We start from the raw sequence: 23,521 nt of genomic DNA on the forward strand, positions 1-23,521 counted from the left end.
AGGGTATAAATCATTTGCCTCATTACCAGTCATTTATATGAACTTATTGACTGCTATCAGACTGATGATGTATTCATCATTAAAGTGTTGTTATCCTTAAGGCATGACAAAGCAGGAGTTTGACCAGACTTGAATCAAATACACACTAGTAATGCAGCAGTAAAACAGGACACCTGACTTACATGAGAACACAATTAGAGACGTTTGTCTGTGTATATACTAGTCTATATGGCTGAGAAATATATAGGTAAAAATACACCTCAATATTTTTCAGTTGTTTAATGATATTTGATACATATTCTATATATATGTATTTGCTGTTAAATGGCTCATAGGAACCAAAACATCATAAAATAATCACAGCAGTTCTTTACAAATGAACACATGAAGAGTTATATTGAATAATTTTAATTTATATTATGCATCAATGACAATACATAATGAATAGCAATATTTACGAACTACGGTATTTATGTACTATTATTGCTAAAGCACTTTAATAGATGCAGAGATGTTCATTGACATTTTTGAGTGATGATGCAAATGAATTGTTAAATGAGACTTTGAATCAGTTAACTGCAACGACCAGTTTGAAATTAATCTGACACATTAGTTGTTTAGTCATCTCTGTATGAACAGTGTTTGAATGGCAAAAACTGTCTACTGACAATCTGTATGAATTCCAATGGCCAAAAAGCACATTAAATTTGATGTGGTATTGTGTGTGTCTGAAGCTTGTGTCAGATGCGATTCTCACTCCTTTCAGTTTGAATCGTCTTGAAATTTCAGCATGCTAGCTGAGATTAAACAAAGAGAGGCACTTAACCTGAAACTATTTTTTAGAGTCTACAGTGCCAATGAAAGAAACAAACATATCTTGTTTACTTTACATCTGTATTTGATGTTAGTTTTATTTCATGATAATATACAGCTAACATTTTTCAGATTGAGAATAACTAGTGTTTTAAATATTTGATTCCCTTCTTTAGAATCAGAATCAGAAGAGCTTTATTACCAAGGATGTTTACACACAAGGAATCTGACTTGACGACAGGAGCTTCCAGTGTAGAAGAAAGTACAGACATAGTGCTGACATACATGATAGTGCAGACATACATAGGGATAACACCATAGGTATGGAATAGCCTGAAACACTAATATAAGATAAAAATAACAACCTGAAATTAAAAAATTTACTACATACTGAAATCGAAGTATAGGAAAACAGCTCTACTGCAGCCACAGTGCTGTCCATGATGGTCAGTGGGGGGAGAGCAGGGGGGTTCCTCCTGAAGTCCACGATCATCTCCACAGCGTGTTAAGACTGCACCAGACAGCCAGCTCTTTAACCTCCTGTCTGTAAGCAGACTCGTATTTATTTAAATGTTTATTTTTATTTTATTTGACCTTTTTACATTTACTCGTATTTATTTAGCATTAATAGATAGTGTTTTATCTGTTGTATGATTTACATGCTCCCAGTGAGGTTACAAAAATGCCCATGAAAATCAACTCTGGGTATAAAAAAGTAAATGAAATCCATTGATCCTGTTTGTGTGATTGCAGCCTAAAGGTTTCCGGAGATACTCGAGCTCCCCTCTGCTGATTCAGGAACAGTTTGGCTGTATTAGGGAGGTGATGCCTATTGGTGAGCAACATGCAACATTTATTCATTCTTTTACATCTGCACAGTATGCCATAGCATCACCAGCTTGAATATCCTGTTCACTGATATTTTGTAGTATTTTGACATATCTTTTGTCCTAGCCTGTTGCAGTAAAGTTGACCCAGTGTATGAGACTCTGAGATTTGGAACCTCTCTGGCACAAAAGACCAAGCGGACCAGTGGATCAGAGTCACCACAGAGAAACTCTGTAAGAAACGCTTGTTCAGGACTCTCACAGTTTTCTTACCTTTTAAAAAATACATCGCTCCAGTTAGTGTTTCTAAATTAATTATTTAAAATATCATTTTAAACTGTTTTTGTGACTTGAATTTTTCAAATATTCAAATAATATGTATTTTTTGGAAGTTGCATACTCTTATTTGATTGTGCATGTGGCAGTTTGAATAAATATAATAGTGTATGTGTGTGTGTGTGTGTGTGTGTGTGTGTGAGAGAGAGAGAGACTGGTCATAGTAAACATGAATCCATCATTTACCTGCAGGCAATCTGCTTCAGTTTAGGCTTTTAAAAAGATTGATAATGCATTTTAAAATGTGTTTCTGCTTGGCTGCTTGTGCAGAGAGTGAAGCGCTTGTGGTAAAAATGGTGATGATTATTATGATTCATTCAATAAAACACTCAAGAAAATTAAATTTAATCTCCTTGAGCTGCTCTCTGCTCAAGTCTTAATTCAGAATCAGGTCCATTATTTCCTCTCTACACAATACTTTTTTTGTTCTTCTATTAGAGGCATTATCACAGTTCGCAGTTTCTGTTATAAAACAAAAATGTTGTCACCATTATTTTATTTATAGCAATGTATTTGGTCCTTTTTTTGTTTGTTTTTCGCAATTGTAGTATGTTAATACAAATTTACATTTTTTTTTTGTACTCACATTGATTTTATCTGTGTGTGCATGTGAATGTTTAAACCATTTAATATGCAGTTACTACGGTTGTAAGGGAATCTAAGGGGCCCAGATGTAATGTTTTACTGCTTGAAACAAACACAGGCACACAAACACACCCTGGAAGGAAGTGATGGTCAGCTTCAGATAATGCCCCTCTAAAGCAAATATGACCAAAAAAGGGAGAGAATAAGAAGAAAGAGAGAGAGAAAAGACAGAGGACACAACATGACAGAATGAAGCTAGGATGAAATAAATCAAATTATTTACAAAATAAAGATAAGTTTGTTTGGCATTTAATAGATGCAACTCTCTGGATAATAAGCCGTTAATATTAATCTTTTCATGTTTATCAGACAAAGACATTTCTTAGGACATGTGTATGTGAGAGAATTCATGTGTTGTTATCATTTGTTCAGACCAGTGACGTGGCTCAGGTGCCAGAAGAAAAGACGGCCCACAGCAGTCGAGCTCAACTCACCAGGAAACCCAGTGACAACGGTAAGATCCCTGTTCGAGTTATGTAAAAAAAAAAAGATTCATAGTAAAATAATTATATTCAATAGTTAAATTCTACAATTTCCTAATCAAATACATGTTATATTCATTTATAAGCACTATTTATTGTTAAAGTGTGTCTAGAATAACCCCACCTATGATAAAACTGACCCAACAGACGGAGCTCTTGTGAATCTGATCTTCTATCCCACAATCCTTCTTTTGACTCCAAACTGCTAGCTTCTGATCAGACACATTGTTGAAACTCATTAGTGCTATATATAACATAACACACCGAATTGGATGGACTGTGATAGTATCAGGGAGATGAATGGTCTTGATCCGGGTGGTCTCTGGTTCATCACAGATTGACCCCAGCTTCAGTGAATGCCCACGACTGTGTGCTCTGGGAAGAGAGAAAGAAATGTAATCTCTGGTGCCACATAGGTGCCAGCATGACCGAGAAACTGGTATTTTTGGGTAATCAGTCCACCACTCTGAAAAATGACCCACTGCATCATTCATTTAAATTAACCTCATGCAAGGTTTATTCTGTCACGATCAACAGTTTTTACTCCTTGATTTTTCTTGTGTTGTGTGTTTTAGTTTTTGCACCAGTGGAGAATGGAACAGAACATTTTCATATTGCTGAAAGGAAAACAGAAGAATCACCTGTAAGCATTATAACATCTCTTTATGTAACACTTTTGAATAAGATACATAACATTTACTAAGCCATTATCCTGTGTCTATAATCAGCCTACACTACCAGTTTTCGGGATTCATTGATGAATAGAAAGATATAAAGATCGCCTTTTAAATGAAACTTTTGTAACATTATACACTATTCCATAAAAAAAAAAGAAATGAATACTTTTATTTAGCAAGGATGCTAAACAAGTGATAAAGACATTTATAATGTTACGAAAGATTTCTAATTCAGATAAATGCTGTTCTTCTGAACTTTCTATTCATCAAAGAAAACAAAAACCTAATAGCTACTGAGCTTTAGACAGAAGTCTTAACAACTAGTCCTGGTGTCCCTTGTTTGTTTCCTTCTTAAAATAAACATTTTTTTATGGAGATTTCTGTGTAGCACCATTGCTTGAGACAGAGGTCATGATATTTCGGGCCTGAGGAGAATTATGCTTTTTATAATGATGCTTAGTCAGAATTTTAATTGTGTGGTGTCGATCCTTTCTGATGTTAATATGAAGCAGCTAGCTTCACTTCATTCACTCATGATTCTGTGTGAGGATTTAATGACATCTGAACTCAAGATTTCCCAGGAGCTGGTGGAAAAAGCCAAAATTTAAGTAACACCCCAACCTTAGCCAATATTTAAATCCTAGTAATGTTTGGATTGTGGAATAAATCTTTAACCATAACTATATCTTCCTGGCTCCTGAATTCATTTTTGCACATAAAGGCTTGTATTTATATCAGACTGAGAAATATTCACTGTAAAGAGAGTAACTAGCCCCGCTGTCCCCTGCACACATTTTCAGAAGTAGTGTGTTGATTTGTGATGTCTCTTCCTGTTTTTGTCCCTGTGTGTTTAAACTGTAGTCAAACCGAGAGCTGAAGAGGGACCCTCTGCAGCTCAGTACTTATGTGGCTTTGTTTGAATTTACCCCCCAAGACAACCAAGACCTAGAAATGAGGTGAGAAGAATACATTTTTAGCTGCTGTTTTATTTATTTTGTGGTATCAACAGAAGATGCTAGTATTTTATTTAGTAACAGCTATTACGAATACACACTCACTAGAGCAGCACCAAGTTATTCAGTGTCACGCTGATTTGAGACTTCACACCTGTATCATGTGGTCATTTCCCTTTTCCAACCCAATTAGTTGTCATGGCAAAGCGCTGTCTGCTGGACAATATCCCGGTGATAACAGTTCACTCAGCATTTCTTAATATGCAGAACACATACTGTGTGCTTACCTACACTGCACGCTCTTGTTTAAACATGAATATTGATGGAAAAATGTTTTAAAAGTTTAGATGCTGACCTTGTGATTGAGGTGCAGTCAAACTTGCTTCAGCTTTTGTTATGAATACGGCAATAGAACAGGTTTTCTATTTTAATAATAAAAAGATAATGAATAAATGAAAGTGAATGGTGCACAGTATTACCAATGTAAATTTGCAATAAATGCAGTCTGTTTTGGTTCTTCATAACAGGCTGAATGTGGACTTAGACATACAGTGCTATAAATGAATAGCATTATAAAGTTAAAAGTCCATGAAAATTTAAACCTGTGGATCTGCCAGAGGAACAGCTTGTTCTGGTACTTTGATTGTGACTGCTGTGAGACTGATTCTGATTGCTCACACACACACTTCTCTTTACAATCATTCACACAGCAGCACTTTGTTTCTTTAGGTTCAGGTATGATTCTCATAACATAACATGTTTTCTCATAACATAGTTTCATTCTGACCTTATGTAATGGCATGAAGCTATCGCAGAATTTCAGTGCAGCCTCATCAAGGCTTACATAATCATAAATTAATTTCAAATTTTATTTCCTACTATTGAAAGGGATGTTAGGTCTTAATGTCTGTCCTAATACATACTTCTCTCTTTACAGACCCGGAGATCGAATAATCCTGGCAGATGATTCCAATGATGACTGGTGGAAGGTACAATTATTACACATTTGCAGAATATTTGATGAAAAAAGACTTCAATGGTTAAACCTTGATTGTCTCCAAAATGTGACAGTCGACATCAATGAAGGCTGGAAACTTTTAAACCACTTTTCAAATCTGAACTGATTTTACTAGGCATTATACACTTGCCGACTTTACAAATGGTTACAGATAAACACTGGGTATCACATACAGTACTAAATGACTGAGGATCACACATTTCCAGACTTTAAAGTTGTTCAGAACACAGCAAACTCATGTAAAAACATTGTGTTGGTTGAAAAATATATAACATATTTGATATTCTCTGACCGGATGGAATCTTTTAGCCTTGTTCAGACTGTCAGTCCATATCCTGTTTTTGTGAATTTGAGTTAATTGATTGACTGTCCACACTTTGTATCGCATCTGTTCAGATATGATTTGTTTATCCCATGGTGCTCTTTTATTTTAGTGTCTGCATTGATTTCTATAGCAATGATGTTGTGTTGGTATGGCTATGCTAATAACAACAATAACAACAATGACAACGTGATGCCATCGCACTGGGTTATATTACGTTTTATGAGGCAGCAGCAGAAACTTAGGAAGCTGGAATGTGTGGCTTTATTCTATGCTGCTGTCTGTCATCTCAAAGAGGTGTGTAGACCAGCAGTATATTGTCATTTTCTGCTTTACTTGCACTTTGCAACAGCACAACCTTGTTTCTGCAAGGACATTCAGCATGTTTTCTACAAACAACATCTGATGTGTTTACATTTTACATGGCACGAGAAAGTCACAAAATCTGATCTGAGCGGTCAGACTGAAACAGATCTTGATTTTAATTCTTTGGTATTCACACTTGTTAATAAGATCGCATTCCAAACGGATATTTCAAAATATTTCAAAACCGAATACATAGAAACTCTAATGGATTAGTCAAATACAGAAAATGTGAAAAACCATTTCAGTGCTCTTCTCCAAGCATTTACAATTTCATGAGGACTGAAGCTTTCAAGCTTAAAAAGGACACAAAAGCACCATAAAAAAATAAATGAAGTCTACATGTATTTTATGGTATGTGTGTGCTATATTCGAAAAGTTTAAAGCTTTTGTGTGAGAAACAGACTAACATTTATGTCTAAATTATTGACAGTATTTTTCAAGACGAGTGACTGTGGGTTTAGATTTTTGCTCTTGTGTATTTTGCCAACATTTTCCAGGGTGTGATTGAAGATAGAATAGGTTATTTCCCAGCATCCTTTGCGCATCAGGTGAGGGCGGGCGACAGGGTGTTCAGATGTAACCGAACCTTCATTGGCTGTAAGGAGCAAGGGCAGATCAACCTGAAGGAGGGACAAGTGAGTAGCCTCTAATAATTTCCAACCCGGATTCTCGTCCCAGACAGCTTGATAATGCTGCTGTATCGACACACTTTCAGATTTGTGTCAGCGGTGAGGACGAACACAATGGCTTCATCAGAGTAGCGAGTGGGAAAAAGAGAGGATTCGTGCCCTGTGATGTCCTGGAGAATATATGAAGTGAAAGAACAGAGAGAAGAGATGGTTCATTTAGAGAAAAGGAAAGACTTTCCAGCACTGTTTGAATGATCTATGGATCCACCTGTAGTGTGGGCAGACGCTGGAGGGCTCGTCAGGACTCTGTGTCTCCCTCAGTGACAGAAAGAAGAATGGACAATGATTTCAAAGAGTATTTGGACATCTAAGTTGGACCTAAAAATGTGTATATTTAATCTCATTTACTAACAAAACCAAACCATCTGCAAACAAATGCTGCCAGAGAACTAACGCTACTTTTCAAAGCTATTTTTTCAGCCCGTCAAACATGCTGAATGAAATCGAATACTTGTTTCTTGCTAAGTTGAGGTGATGAATCCAAACATAGTGCCTGTTTTCCTCTAGTTTTTTAAAGATAGTTATCATTTTAAAACCTAAACTTGTATTAGGTTCAAATAAATGCCATTTGGTTTGGTATTTTGATATCTAACCATTTTTACATCGAGCTTAATTGTCCAAATACTTCTTGGGGCCATTGTTTGTGTGTTTCATTAACTGCTGAATGTCAGTGTCATGTTTCTGTCTCGAGAGAATTGTGTTTTCTGTATTTAATTTATTGAATGTTGGTGTAGGGGGTCGTCAACCACAACACTTTTCACTATCATCTATTCAATATACTGTAGCATCAAAACTCACATTGTTTTGAAATATCTTAATTGTTAAGACAACTTATGTAATGCTTCATATATTTCTATACAATCCAAATGATATATGTTCTATTTTAACCCATTCTTTTCAATTAATGTGCAGGTGTATTTTGTTCTTTGACAATTACTTTAAACTTGCAGTCCCAAAATTGTATTTTCCACTCATGCTTCTGAGAACAGAACAGGAATGATCAGATCTCTGCTGATGTTACTTTTAATCCATAGCAGAACATACACATTCCTTGGTCAAACACAATCTCTGGGCTATATGATAAAAGCATGTGGACAAGGGTTTATGCAAACAAATCGTTTTTGTCTTTTATGTCTTCAGATGTCTCTCAAACATAGATGTGCTATATGTCATCTGTTCTAATTATCTTTTATTATTAAGACATTTTATTTTAGAAAAAGAATCATTGTGCTAAATAAAGCAAATTTACACCATTAAAGCAGGTATGACTGAAGAAAATTGTTATAGTAAAAAACAATTAAATTACTGTTTTTATTATTCTTATCGTTATTATTATTTATTTGAGTCTAGTCATGGAAGCATAGGCATCATGTTGTGCCCATTTATGATACATAATATCTGTCTCTTTATAAGATCATTTAACTCATCATGTCTAGTCTTTTGATATTTTAATTTGAGCTCACTGAAGCTGGCTTATTGTACAGCATGATATTGCGCTGTATATACTTTATGTACAGAATTAAAGTTTATTTATTGATCTATTTCTTGTCCTGTGCCTTTGTGTATTTAAGGAATTGTTCAACCAAAAAATAAATGTATGTTGAAAATGAGCTCACCCACAAGCCATTCAAGATGGTGGCCAAAATGATTAAAAAACCAAGTGTTTTCAGCAGCTAAAAATGGTTTTAAGTCAGTTATTTCTGTATTTGTCTCTAAGTAGAAAATATCAGTTTGCATTCCCAAGCATTCATTTGCCATTAATTGTAATAATCCAGAGAAATTCTTGTCTGCCGGTGCTCCACACAGAGATCTGATCTCATCATCATACAGTCTGTCTGAAAAAAACATGAAGAAACAGAACAAACTGAGACGGACTAAATCCAGAAGAACAGTGCCAATTTCTCCAACCTACTTGCAAATCTACCTGAAAAACTATGCACCTATAGGGCAAAAGCTGCTTAAAACGCAAAGAATTGCCATTCCAAATGTTGATTTAATTTAGTTGATAGAAGTTAACTGATAAAGGAAATCCATTTATGACAATATTTTTGACAGCATCCTCATTTTACAGTATTTTTACACATGAGCCTAAAACTTTTAACAGTACTGTAGCTTTGCAGGTAGGTTTCAAACAATTAAAATAAGTCATTTAATAGACCAGTGGCTCCCAACCCTGGTCTTGGAGTCACCCCAACACTGCACATTTTGCTTGTCTCCTTTCTCAGACAAACCAGTTTCAGGTCTTGGAGTCTCTACTAATGAGCTGATGACCTAAATCAGGGGTGTTTGATTAAGGAGACATGCAAAAAGGTTGCCTCCAGGACCAGGGTTGGAAACCACTGTAGTAGACTACATTTAATAGACAAACAGATATGAAACATTAATTGAAAATACCTATATATATATATATAATCTTAAAGCTACCGCTAAGAACAAATTGTTACATTACAGTGTAAAAAATAACTGGCCTAGCAATGAGACAAAGACAACATTTTACAATAATATTAATGCTGGAATGTTTTTTTTTTTTTTTTTTACCACAACTAATACAGTAAGTGAATGCTGTGACTGATCAAAATAATATTTGTTTATCATATGAGTGCATAAGGTAGTATGCTACCAGAGCAGAATCTGTGTTAGATAAAATCATATTCAGCATCATTACACCAATGATTCAGTACAAAACTAGGTGCTGTACTATCTGACGGCAGCAGGTGGAATTGGCTAAATGAGCTGAGTGCAGACATCACTGACTCCAGTTTTGCCATCGTCCTGTTCTGTGTCACTGCCGTTAGCGAGACTGATGTGCATCTGGTAATAGAGTTGGCCTCCTTTATTAGTTTGAGCAGATGCCTGGAAAGGTCTGAGCTGTTGTTGTTCATCCAGCTAACACACAGTGCTCATTACAGACTGGTAGAACGTCTCCGTGGGATCGCTGGTGCTGTTTAAAACAATGCCAGGTTTACATGCACTGTGCAAGTTCCACCTTTATGCTGTTCTGTCTTGACACTGGAATATAAATTCTCCAGGGCATCTTTGGTCCAATTGTCTACAAACCAAGAAAAAAAAAAAAGGATGGTGAAAGAGATCGAAGCATGATTAAAATCCCCGAAGGCAGTATTTGGGGTTTCTATGGAGAGAATGCACTAATTTAAAAGTAATTTTGCTTTGTTTATGTGCAGATAATATATTATTCATGCTCAGGGGAGAATATTAACATACATAAACTGATGTTTCCCAGTGTTTAGGAGCCACATGGATTTTTATATAACATCTTGCATTTGAAAGCATAGACGAAATATGGTAACAACAAGTGCCTGTTCAATAGATACAGAACTAAATGACTTTAAATCATGCAAGCATGCAAATTTAATTTAATTAGCAATGGAATGTGGTAAAGTGAGAAGAGAGACTTACGGATTAGTCGCATTCATCACTATCATAATATTTGATTAAGAGAGTTAAACAACTGCTATGCCATTTGAATGTTTATTTGATAACTGAATTAAGTGAATAAAATTTATTGCCTACTTAAAGAAACGGTCATGAATGTGTTCTCTAATAAAGTGGCCTTTTAAAAGCATATCTAAGTATAACTTAAAAATAATACTTTAAGATATGAAATACACAACAGCTGCACATTTAAAAAAAAATAAGCTCACTTTTTCAGAAGCGGCATGAGGTGTAAGTGTGAAAAGTTGCTTCATGTGAAATAAGCTGACAACAGTCTATCAAGATTAGCAGCCAGAACATCCTCTCTATAACTTCCCTTTATTTCCCATATAAATATAGTATTTGGGCATAACAGCAGGCAGTTGTCTATTGATTATTGAAGACTGTGACACAGAGATGACAAAATCACTTATTTTTCTTCTGGCGACTCTTCTGTTCTGTTCAGGTGAGATTCGCTCTTGTATTCGGAGTGTAAAATTAACACTTACCTAGTAACACATTAAAACCCAGAATTCCAAATGTAAAAAAAAAAACTTGAAGAGCTCATTCATAATAGTCAGATGTAATAAAAAAAATTATTAATCAGGGTAAACTTTTGTTTTCACTTGAGTAACTGCCAAGTTTATTTGCATGAATAAATTTTAAATGTGGTATACCCACAGTTCTTTTAAATGGTATTGTTATTTCATTCTTATTTTGATATCCTTTTACACAAAACATTTCATATTTAGACAACAATTACAAACAATGTACATTGTATTATACAACATGATGATTTTTTATGGCATATGCAAATAAACTGAATTGTTGCAATGCCAATTCCTATAAAAATAATCTAGTGTTCCCTAATATGAATGTAATTGTCATACTTCCTTTTATGTAACAAACTTTTAACATATTGTGATGTCAAGGCATTTCAGATGTTCAGATGGGAATGTCTCAGCACTTTGACCATCTGAATCCTGTGAGGGAGATGGAGTTCGGTTATCATGACAAAGCAACGGAGAACAAACAGGTTAAATAAAGTGTATTCACTTACTCAGAGGAAAACTGTAAAATACAAATTTCTTTCCATGATCAATATTCTACTTTCTCCCTTTATCTCTCCCTCAGTTAATAATTTGCAATGTTTGTAAGATGATCCTTGGAAAAGTGATAGGATATATTGGAAAAACAGCTTCTAAGGTTTGTAAAACATATTTCTACACATTAAGCATACTAGTTTAATGTTTTCCCCTGTTCTTGATTTGTTCTCATCTTTTCACAGGAGAAGATAAATCAGCAGCTTGATAAAATCTGTGAAAAAATAAGAATAAGGGGTTGTAAAACTTTTGTGCAGAAATATAAAACAAAACTGGTCACTTATCTGCTCTCTGGAGACAAGGCAGGGACCATCTGTATCAAATTACAATTGTGCAAACAGATGGACATGCAAACCTAATGTGAATGCTTCAAGCATAGAAATGCATTGTCATTTATGTTATAATTTGTTACACATGACAATAAAATTAAAGCTCAATAATAATTGTTTTTTTTTTTTCAGTTTTCTTGGAATAACTAAGAGTGTCCTCTACAGGTGATTCTGGGAGCAAATATCAAACAAGTTGTTTTTATTGTTATAACAGCGCTTATGTAGGTTAAAATAGGGTGTTTTAGCATATGTAACTGATACAGTGAACACATTCATTAAATACAGTGGGGAAAATATTGATTTGATCCCCTGCAGATTTTGTAAGTTTGCCCACTTACAAAGAAATGAAGGGTCTGTTATTTTATGGTAGGATTATTTTAAAGAATAGAAACAGAGTACCAAAAAGAAAAAGAAAACACATTATATAAAGGTTAGAGACTGATTTGAATTTCAGTGAGTGAAATAAATATTTGCTCATTTAAACATGCCCCTATGTGTATGTCACTATGTGGGAATGTTTGCATATTGCCACCCAAATTTTCACACAAAGAAAGAAGGCTTGGTTTCCGTAACCACAGTTAGAGTAGAAGCAGCCATGTCAGGGAGATGCTGTGTGTATAGGTGAAAGCAAAAGCACTTTATTTGGCATTCCGAAAGTAGATCCATTTAGGAAATTTTAAGATTACTTACAACAGAACAGCAACTCATTTTATGGACAACCGTTTCGTGAACCTATAGGAGAGAAGGTAATTCTGACTTCACTAACTTCTCAATTAGCTGCTGTAAGAATGTTTTGTTATTAGTTTAAGTATTTGCTATTGTGGCTCGTGTACTGCAAACAAATATGAGCTTCATCACTGTATCTGTCACGTGACTCTGTTCCCCTTATGGGCTTGAACTGATGGTAAAACTAAGGACATTATTAACTGTCATTACATTTATTTGGAAAGAAGAAGCTCACAATGCACTGGGTCAGTTGGCCAATAAGAGAAGACTGCGCTTGTCAGAAGGAGGAACTTTGTAGAAAATGACGCGTTTGAGAGAGGGCGGGGCATAAAGAACATACAATAATGTACAATATTTGAAAAATAATGTTTTTTTTTTTATTATTATACAACAAAGCATGTCAACATATTCTGTTCCACCAAATACACAAAATAATGATCTTTAAAAAAGCATAATCTGACCCATTTAAGGCAGTTGTGACCACAGTCACCAAGCAAACCATTGGTAACACACTATACCACAATGGACTGAAATTCTGCAGTGCCCGCAAGGTCCACTTGTCCACTTGCAAGGCACATGTAAAGGCCCGTTTAAAGTTTGCCATAGAACACCTAAATGATTTAGAAAAGGCTTGGGAGAAAGTTCTGTGGTAAGATGACACCAAAATTTAGCATTTTGCCATTAACTCGAATCGCCGTGTTTGGAGGGAGAGAAATGCTGATTATGACCTCAAGAACACAATCCATATAATCATGCAAATAGAAAGTCTGTGGAGGGAGCTGAATCCTCGAGTTGCCAAATAACAGCCAAGAAACCTTTAAAGAGGAGTGGACCAATCTACAAAAAACGTCTTAATTCTGTGCTTATCAACAAGGGTTTCTGCACTAAGTTTTTTTTGCTTGGGGATTGAAATCTTATTTCACTCACTGAAATGAAAATCAATTTCTAACCTTTACATAATGTGTTTTTTTTTTTTTTTTTGATGATGATATTCTTCCTCTGTATGTTAAATAAACCTATCATAAAATTGAAGACCCTTGATATTGTAAGTGGGCGAACTTACAATATCATCAGGGGATCAAATAAATATTTTTCTCATCAAGAGAAAATCACTTCAGTTCCACCATCAGTTCAATGCATGTACATTTCAGGAAATATGTGCTATGGTAAAAACATGTTCAAAATATGCAGAATTCCAGTCTTATAAAATTAAAAAGATTAACAAATTCCAGACAGATGGTAAAGCAATAATGTGGAGAGTCATTTCTTTAAATATTTGTAATTTATTGACACTAAACATTTTGCAAAGTAGAAAAGATTGTGGTATTTGTAAAAAAAATAAAAATAATAATTGCTTTGTAATCAGCAGAAAAAAACTCTTGATTAGAGAAATCAGAACTTATCAGAACTTAGAATGTATCCAACTGAACATACTACAGTTAGACCTGAAAGAAACCTAAACATTCATCCTAAGTTATCCAAAATGTTTAGGAACTACATGATAAATCATTAGCCACTTCCACCTCAACTGCACACCAATGGGAAAATGATCTGCTCTCATTGAACATCGCTTATCAGCAACTTTACACTAGAAGAACTGTTACAGGAGTTAAGTTAGCAGCTCTTTGTAGCTGTTGTGTAACACTTCATGATTGCTAGAACTTTTAGAATTGAAAATTGAAAAAGACTAATGTTTTATATGTTACTGCAGCAGATAAACTTCTTGTATTGTTTTGTCCAGTGGATTTGTTGGCTCTGCTGCATTTTTCTTTTGTTAATTGCTTGCTAAAAAACAGAAAATACAGTTATTCTAAAAGAAAAAAACAAATGTCTGTCTAACACAGCAACAAAAATGCAGCTGTTTAGCACTGTGGTGTTGTGGGATTGCTTAACTTTTTTGTCAGCACCTTACAGGACACGAGTAAGCAGTTTAACTTTCCAGGTGAAAAGAACAGCTACAATTTTCAGTCTTTAAAACTTGCATATTTAAAGTGCAGATTTTCTTGTATTCTATTTAATATAGGCCTAAACACTGTCACACATGCAAGAATTGGCATCCTAATCACTTTACTGTGATTTTAAAGGCATGATTTCATGAAGTTTCATAAGATGTGTACTCAGTTACAACAGTTTCACACTGTTTTACTCAGCTCTTTGACAATGGTCAGGCTGTTCTTGTGGCTTTTCTTAGAGAAGGGATTAGAGAGAGAGACGAAGTGAGAGAGAGACAGAGAGACAGAGAGAGAGGGGCTGGTGAGCTAAAGAAAGCGATAAGGAAAGTGAGAAAGAATCAGTACCTGATGATTTTAAAAGCATCTGAAAAAATGTTCCCAATATATTTTCTTTTTCTGATCTCTTGCTCAGGTAAGATACCATTGCAATATTCCTAAAAAAAATATTAGGTCTACATAAAATCTTTGATTTATATACTGTCCTGTCATTAGTTTATGTGAATTAAAATGTTTGTTTCTTGAAAAGCCATAGCAAAGAGTGAAAATGAAGCTCTTTCTGTTTGGTGGGATCCAGAGATGCCTTCACATTCTGAAAGCTTTGACGGTTTGATGGACGACCCTGGAAATGACCTACAGGTTTGTACCACACTGTGCCATTTTTACCATTCATTAATATGGCCATTTGGCATAAGACTTAGATGTCGTTCAAATCACTGAATATAATTTTTCTGATTTTTTGACCTCATTCCCCATGCCACACATTCAGAAAGTTCGGCCGAACATCATCTTCTGTTGTGTGTGCCAAGAGGCTATGAAACGGGCTAGGGCTGCGATCAATCAAAAGCTGACACAGGTAACATTCAGTTGTTTAACTACTAATGCTTCTAATGGCTTTAATGACAGTTTATTGTAATATAAAGCAGGATCATCATGACATTTACACAGTTATAATGAGTCAGAATAATGATTCACAACAATACAAACCTAACTTTACAATAATTGAGAAAAAGCTCAATCTTAATCTGATGTAAAGTTTGTGTTTAACCACTTTGAGTATTACAGCAAATGAGTGTTATAATAGTGAGAAGTAGTAACATCATTGTGAAGGTATTCACTCAACAGCTTGTGTCACGAAAGGGCATTATTTTAATAACATTTGTGAAAGACAATGTTCAAGACAATTGTTTAATAAAAAAGACAATGAAAATGTTTAAATATAGTTATTGGCTAACCAAAAAGTTGAGTCTGTTTTCCTAATTTCTGAATCCTAAAGATTTATTCTGTTCATTTTTCCTGTTGTTTTACAGAAGATAAACCATGTCTGTTACAAATTCATAGACGCTTTTCGAAAGATCTGCCTTCAGCGTGCAGTGAATTATCGGGACATCATACTGCACAAGCTCTTTCCTGGTGGCAATCCAAGGGCCACATGTTTGAAGATAAAGTTATGTTAATAACAACTGTGACAATGGCTGTTGAAGGGATACATTTACATTGACTGTTACCAGCTCATTTTAACAAAGATGTTTTTCAATCTTTGGGAGAAAATATTTTAGTGTTAGTTCATATCAATCCATTCCCATGTGTATTTGTATTTTGAGTGTGCATACATTTTTTTCATTGATTTAATGTTTCCTAAAATGAGTCCTTTGAATGCTATGTTGAGTTTACTGTTTTTATTTCTCCTTTTCAGAAAGTCTATGAAACATGCAGTAAATGGAAACGGTTTTTACAATCCCTCTGCTATTCTGTAGCCAACAGATACAAATATGCAATAATGAGGCAGATTTTTATTGGACGTACTATTATGGGCACCTGCAGAGTGCTGAAGTTATGTGGGCGCAGAAATGATAAGATCAAAAAATGCAGTTAATCAGAAATGCCTTTAAAACATTCCAATAGATGGATGTTTATTGATCGTGTTTTGGGGGGTCCTCTGTAAGGTGTATGATTGTGGTGTTTTACATCAAATACAAATAATTTTCATGTGATTTTCTCATTATGGTTGTATTCTGTTGCTAGTAAAAGGCATTTTGTTCATAAATGTTGTTTATAAAAGTTGTTGTCTCTCATTTCGTAAAGACATAACAAACAGATCATGTTTGCACTCCAATAATTCATGCCATATTAGCCAAATGATTTATAAAGAGGGTACAGTACATATATAAATAAAAAAATCTATGCAAAAAATATGCAATTCTGTGACTTTTTATAAACATTTTAAGTTGTTTTGCACTTTAAACTTGATTATTTTTGTTACTCGTCCTTCTCAGACACATAGATCCAATTTGGGCATTGAACTTTAGAATTTATGTTGAGTTATTTAAAAGAGATTCACCACTGAGTAAAATTATAGTATTATCATATTATCACTGTTGAAGTTTCTGACCTTGGAAATTTAGCACTAAACAGACAGGATTACAGTTTTCAGGCAAATTAGGTTTAACATTATACTACAAAGAATTTGACTAAGAATGCAAACAGGCTTATACAATAAGTGTTCTGCATCTGAATACTTTGTAACATCATTAGAACATGGAGTGTTGGTTCAGGGTTAAATGTGGGTTTAACTGACTTTGCTTCACACTAAAATTTAACAGCTTTATCTGTGCTCACATCAGCAAAACCAAAGACAAAAAAAAAAAAAAAAAAAACTCTCTTTGAAATAAACAAAAACAAAAAAGGAATTACAATGTATCTAGCCAGTATTTTGGGATTATTCATGATTCTCTTTCGTAAGATATTACAAATGTTTAAGCACTTTGAGTTTTACTGTTGTGGCGAGTGGGGCGGGGCCGAGAGGCGTGGGAACGAGGAGTGAGGCCAGGTGTAGTGATTGGAGATGAGCTGCACCTGCGCCCCACCACCGGTATCGAGTCCCACGTAGGAGATGGAAGGATATAAAACTGGAGCGACTATAGTGAAGGACGAGAGAGGACCAGGCCTGGGCCATATTTTATGTTTTGCTTTTTATTTTGTGCGCATCAGCCGTCCGTGAGGGGCTGATGCGCTGTTTTGTTTGTTTTGTTATTATTAAAATGATGTTTTGATTGTGCGCCGGTTCCCGCCTCCTTCTTCCGGATGAATAGGAAGATTTTATCATTACAACTGTCTTTGAATCCAGTCAGCTGATCTCCGGGTCTGGGATAGCACGTGTAACATAGACCCTATTAGACCAGTAGCATTGTGTTCAAAAATTAGTTGCTATATTTTTCCTATTTAAGACTTGACTCTTCTGTGGTAATATCATGGACCAGCGGAAAAATGAAAAGTTGCGATTTTCTAAGCCGATATGATTAGGAACTATACTTCAAATCCGTCGTCATAATCAAGGAACTGTGCTGCCATAACATGGTCACAACAGGCGCAGTGATATTACGCAGTCCCTGAAAATGGTCAAAAAGCTATGCTAAAAGTGCTATCCCCAGACCCGGAGATCGGCTTAATGGATTAAAAAACAGTAAAACTTAATTTATTAACTCAGGGCGAGTTAGAAAATTAGCATATTTCCAAAAAAAAGTGTAGTGTTCTTTTAAACCAGGATTGCATTTTATCAGAATGTAACATTTATCGTGTAGTTATATTATATGAAATTATATTTTGTGCAGCTGTTGCTGAGAGTTCTCCATATGAGGCCATTCATGATACTTTACAGCTAGGCTGTCACCTCACATTTAAATGAGGATGATACTATCTGTCAGTATGTTGTCATCTTTTAAGTCTTTATCATGCTTAAAAAATAAAATGTTGTATACTATACGATTAGTGTGAAATACATTCATCTTGATCAACACCTTTTATAATTTTTATTTGCATCTAACTGTAATCTCTCTTTCTAGATGCCCATAAAATGTTGTATACGCTAACAAAATATTTACCCATAATCGACAAGGTACATTTTTACTTTTTTCGCTTTTTTAATTTCTGATTCTCAATATTTGTGCAAGTTAGTCATATATTTATTTTAAAATCATATCATGTTATTATTAGTCATTCAAAGTTCTATTTTGAATTGTCTCCGTGAAACTGTTCACAGTACATGATGTAGTGATTTAAGTTTACTTTATTAAAACCATCTTATTGTCTATTTCCTCACTCAGAAAATAAATGCTATGCCGTGCCAACCCATTTCTCTGGGCACCATGTAAATTGCTTGCCAAAAAAAAAGAAAAAAAAAAAAGGTTTTCCCAAGACTATCCCTTTTATCCATATTACACTGTCACTAAGTGATTTAATATCTCAAAACCAACTTAAATTCAATACATCAAAAATCAATTAATCAATTTAAGAATTCAGGTACAATATTACTGATGGTTAGGGAAGAGACAGTCAGTGTAGAAAATGCTGACAGAAGCTCTCATTAAAACACTTTGACACTTCTGTCCACCGTGGCTTTGGTGACTTGAACATCAGCACTCCAAAACGCTTGCATAGACATTTATCTTCAGTGTTCTTCATAACTGTGAAGAAGAGGAGCACAGACAAACACAAGAGAGATATTGTGTGAGACGTATCACTTCAACTGAACTCTTGAAGAAAACATATGTGTTAGTTAAGTGTCTTTAAGCAAGAAAAAAAGAAGAAAATGTCACATGTTGTTTATTTCGGACTGCTTATCACATGCTCAGGTGAGTTTGAAGAACTAATTGAATTCAACTTAGATTTTTTTTCTATGGCTTGTTTATTGATTTGCATTTACTGAATTATTAGAATCATATTCATCAAATTCTGTTCACAAGTGTTATCTGTTCTTGTGGTTCAGTTCTTGTTGGGTGTAGCAGCATTAACAAGGAACAATGGAAGAGCATGCTGGAAAGGAAAAAACTGAACCTTCCCCAAGAATTCAAAATGAGTCATGAATTGGACACAGAGGTAAATTGATGCACAGTGTAATGCAATATATTGAAAGTTAATTATAAAAAGTTTCCCTTGCATTTTTGACATTATAACTATCCTCAGAACTCCGAGATGAATGCCATTTTGTGTTGGGTTTGCAAGAAGTCAATTCATGAGATCAAGGGTGTGATTCTTCATGAGATTAAAAAGGTGAACTAAAACTCATTCTTCTAGAATTCTTTCTTCTTTATTTTGCTTTTATTTGGCCTGCTCAATCTTTAATGAAATGTTTTTCTTTCAGGAAATAGAGACATTGTGCAAAGCAATGAAAATTCTTGAACACATCTGTGAGCACAATGCTTACAAATACCAATTATTGATAATTCATCTACTGTTTCCTGGTAATAGTGAACAAACCTGTCACCATTTGAGCATGTGTAAATAAATGTATTGCTCTGCTGTGGTAAACCAAATTATTTTCCACATACTTTTAATAAATCAGCCTGTGGCCTGTTTGATGTTGCTTTTTTCTTTTTTTTTTCTCAATGCAGTCAATACAGGGTTATTTTTACTTTGTGCATTATATGCTGTGTAAACAATCATAACCAACAAAGATGCAATAAATTTGTTTATTGGATAATTTACTGTTTCTCACGTGCATATTTTGTTCACTAAACACATAAATGATAAAACGTTGGTGTTGTTAGCATTTGCTAAAAAATATTTTTATACGTAAAACAGCAATTCTTTTTTTAAGTAGGACATGCAGACATATCTTCATAAGCTAAGTTAGTGAAGGTGCTTTTGCTCAATGACTGAAGATACTTTTCTGCGGGAATTAGTGCTATGGGCTACTATAATTACGGGGTTGGGGGGGTAACCAACACTGATCTTGCCCCTGTTATAAATATACATATATATATACCGGTATATATATAGTGTTTTTACTTCTGATTGAAGAATATTTGACCATGTGACTGCTGACTCAATTCCCGCTCTGCAACCCAAGGGAGAGGACGTGCACGTGCGCGCTCGCGCGAATAGCGTGACTTCCCGTTTGAAATATTTAACATTTTCATTTTAAGTTACCTTAAAATTATCGTTAATGTTATACACATCAGCGAAACTTAAATCTTACGTTCTCCAGCAGTCGATCTAAACACCTTTGGGAGAGCGCGTGGAATGATGCGCGTGTCATAATTACTGAGTCGCGGTTTTTTTTAAACTGAGGTAAATCTTGTTTACAGTGAAGACTCGCGCATATAAGGCTAAAAAAATATCATAACCACATGAAGTTCAGCATAGAAACATTTAATCTTAAAGTTTAGTTATATAGAAGTTCTAGAGTCTTTTGTTATCGTTATTTAGTTGATAGATTTTAAGACGTTCCTTTTAATTGTATTTTAAATATATCTGGTAGAATATATCTAACGTTAATTATAAACAAACAGGAATAACATGTTAAAATACGCATGTCAGTAATATTTAATTATAATATGTACACAGTGGCTGATTCAATCATTGAAATATGATTAAACTGAGCCGACCGTGGGCAGAAAGCGCCCCGTCTGGCGCTGCTCACAGTCTGCAGATCCGGCGGGGTCAGCGGAGACCGAGGCCGACCCCAGCGACTCGGAACCAGGCAGACTCCTCTCAGCAGCCGGGCAGAAACACCCCCGGACCGACCCTGCTGATCCAGAGGCAGGAGATGGCCGCCTTCTTCAGACTGTTCGGTGAGTTCAGCAGAACAGCTGCCAAACTCAATGTCACCTTATGTATCCCATAACAAAACACTAAACTAGATCACATTTTTATACCGACTTTTTTATTTAACTAGCTTGATTAAGAAATTTCAAGATGTATATCTAGATATAATTCTGTAGAATAAAAACTTTTTGATTTGTTGTGTGACTCAGATGATGATCTAATACAGGACTTTCTGTGGATGGACTGCTGCTGTAAACTTACAGACAAGGTAGCAAGACTTACTTTCTAGTATTTAATTTTTAGTGGTTTTATGATTCATCGTGGTCAGTTTTGAATTTTGAATATAGGCAGCTGTGCCTCTATAATCTGTGTCTTTATTTCATATAGTATTTGTTGGCCATGACATTCGTGTACTTCAGGAGGGCTCGCTTCAGAATCACTGAACACAGCAGAATGAACTTCTTCCTCGCCCTGTGAGTCGATCATTCTGTGGATGTTCTGTACATCAAAAAAAAGGTTACATTTATGGTGAAAATCTGGCAGCTCTGGTTGCCAGAAATTCACTGAAAAAACTGTTTCAAGTTTAACTGACAGTCTGTATGTTTTACAACTTCACACACAAACAAAAAACACCATCAGGGTACCATGTGACACTTAAAACAATGCTAAAAATAAATAAATAACCCAAAACACCCTAAAAAATGAATTAAAAAAAGAAATGTTCAAAATTATATGTTCAAAAAAATTAACAAAACTATTTTTTTTATAAAATATAATCATATGTTAATGTGTCATGCAAGGACTTATTCTTTTTTTGACAGTTTTTTACCAAATATAATGGAGATTCATAATTCTTTACTATTCTGTACTACTACTACTACTGGTAGTATTTACATTACAATCCGATATAATGTGAAATTAAACCATTTACAGTTTTTCACTGTATGTGGTTCAGTAACTTTGAGTTAACCAATGAACAGGTTTTTACCGTTGCATTTTTACAGAATTTTTCTATATTAACAATGTATAGGGGTTGCACATGGTTTTGGAGATTTTAAAGTTCTTCAGTTGAAATGCAATATGTTATGAGCGTGACAAAAAAGTCCTATTCGTGAATACTGCCTTAATTTCTACAGTCCAAGTGCTCAATTTTTCATACTCTAGCTATCTGGCAAACACTATGGAAGAGGATGAGGAGGAAACCAAATATGAGATCTTCCCCTGGGCTCTGGGAAAGAGCTGGAGGAAACATTTCCCACGATTCCTAAAGCAAAGAGACCAGTTGTGGGCACGCATAGAGTACAGAGCGGCTGTCAGCAGACGATGCTGTGAGGAGGTACACAGTTCACTAAACATGCAATATAATGCATTTCATAGGTGGCTGGTTCTGAAAAAATAGCACGAAGTCAAGTTGTGCTTGATGCATGATTTCAGGTTATGGCTATTGTGCCATCTCACTTCATCTGGCAGCGTGAGCGTGCAGAGCATCACAGTGGAGCTCAGAGACTGTACCAAAACCGTGAGGAGATCCTCATACCCCGCGGGCCCTCTGCTTCCCCAGAACCTTGTTTTCTCTGTGCCAAGACCTCTGCTCTTCCTGTGCCTCGTCCATCCTCTACTGGAACCTGCTCTTCATTTGTGCCTCTGAAGGCAACTGCACACAAGGCCCAAGCTTCACACAGGCCCAAGATGCCCAAAGCTCAGCATACCTGTAACTGTATGACTAAATCAGGTGAATGAGTGCATGGTGCCCTCTTGTGGTGTTACAAGAATTTTCACCTTGGCCTCAGGTGAAATAGTTTCATATGATACATAACAGTGCATCTGTAGAAATATTAACCATTGGCTTTTTTTCCTTTTTCTTTTTTTTTTTTACAGGTACATTTACAGGAAGTGATGCATGTCAAGATCATTCAATGGACTGGATCAGTGAGGAGTAGCTTGATTACAACAATAAACAGATCATATATGCACGTTGATATATAAAATGCACTTCACTTGTCTGAGGGCCAGAAGAGAGTGTCTCTAAACTGACCTTATGAGAAATGTACAGGGTTGGTGTGAATTGTGTAGTAGTCATGTACATTGTTAACATATAAGTTGAAAAGAATATGTCAGAAAATACTATGTGACATGTATTTTACTATCATAATCCTCATCACTATTTATTCCTTGTTGTTGTACAAAGTACTTTGCTATTTCTTTGGTGTGCATTTTGTTACTCTCTTACATCTTAGACGTAAGTGTGAATGAAATCTTTAGATGTTAAACATGGCAGGGTTAAGTCTGTCTTAAATAAGCATAACAT

The 23,521-nt window shown here is 35.2% G+C and overlaps 2 protein-coding genes and 1 long non-coding RNA gene across 3 annotated transcripts; all 3 read left to right on the forward strand.

Moving 5' to 3' along the window:
• Window positions 1-1,583: 1,583 nt before the first annotated feature.
• On the forward strand, window positions 1,584-8,754 carry LOC113117227 (SH3 and cysteine-rich domain-containing protein; the record flags this gene model as incomplete). The annotated part of the gene is given in 8 exon segments (XM_026285757.1): window positions 1,584-1,648; window positions 1,768-1,874; window positions 2,994-3,075; window positions 3,679-3,746; window positions 4,642-4,736; window positions 5,671-5,722; window positions 6,937-7,074; window positions 7,155-8,754. Coding segments are annotated over 8 exon segments (706 nt in total), but the record flags the coding sequence as incomplete, so codon positions are not given.
• Window positions 8,755-10,546: 1,792 nt separating this feature from the next.
• LOC113117905 (uncharacterized) lies at window positions 10,547-12,103 on the forward strand. The gene is made up of 4 exons (XR_003294225.1): window positions 10,547-11,026; window positions 11,493-11,596; window positions 11,695-11,766; window positions 11,849-12,103. It is a non-coding gene; the product is annotated as an uncharacterized LOC113117905 (long non-coding RNA).
• An 8,369-nt stretch (window positions 12,104-20,472) lies between these two features.
• Window positions 20,473-23,499, forward strand: LOC113117230 (speedy protein A-like). The gene is made up of 7 exons (XM_026285760.1): window positions 20,473-20,736; window positions 21,013-21,239; window positions 21,423-21,481; window positions 21,601-21,686; window positions 22,378-22,549; window positions 22,648-22,945; window positions 23,092-23,499. The coding sequence occupies exons 2-7, from the start codon at window positions 21,035-21,037 to the stop codon at window positions 23,151-23,153; spliced, it is 882 nt and encodes a 293-aa protein (XP_026141545.1). The 5' UTR covers window positions 20,473-20,736; window positions 21,013-21,034; the 3' UTR covers window positions 23,154-23,499.
• Window positions 23,500-23,521: the final 22 nt, after the last annotated feature.

Source organism: Carassius auratus, chromosome 17 (assembly GCF_003368295.1).
Source record: "Carassius auratus strain Wakin chromosome 17, ASM336829v1, whole genome shotgun sequence".
Lineage (NCBI taxonomy): Eukaryota > Metazoa > Chordata > Actinopteri > Cypriniformes > Cyprinidae > Carassius > Carassius auratus.

What these genes read in the sequence shown, in the direction of transcription:
- LOC113117230 (XM_026285760.1), top strand. Translation starts at nt 21,035, where the DNA reads ATGATTAAACTGAGCCGACCGTGGGCAGAAAGCGCCCCGTCTGGCGCT. An exon ending in CGCCTTCTTCAGACTGTTCG is followed by an intron (nt 21,240 to 21,422) that starts GTGAGTTCAGCA and finishes TGTGTGACTCAG; the next exon opens with ATGATGATCTAATACAGGAC. An exon ending in TAACTGTATGACTAAATCAG is followed by an intron (nt 22,946 to 23,091) that starts GTGAATGAGTGC and finishes TTTTTTTTACAG; the next exon opens with GTACATTTACAGGAAGTGAT.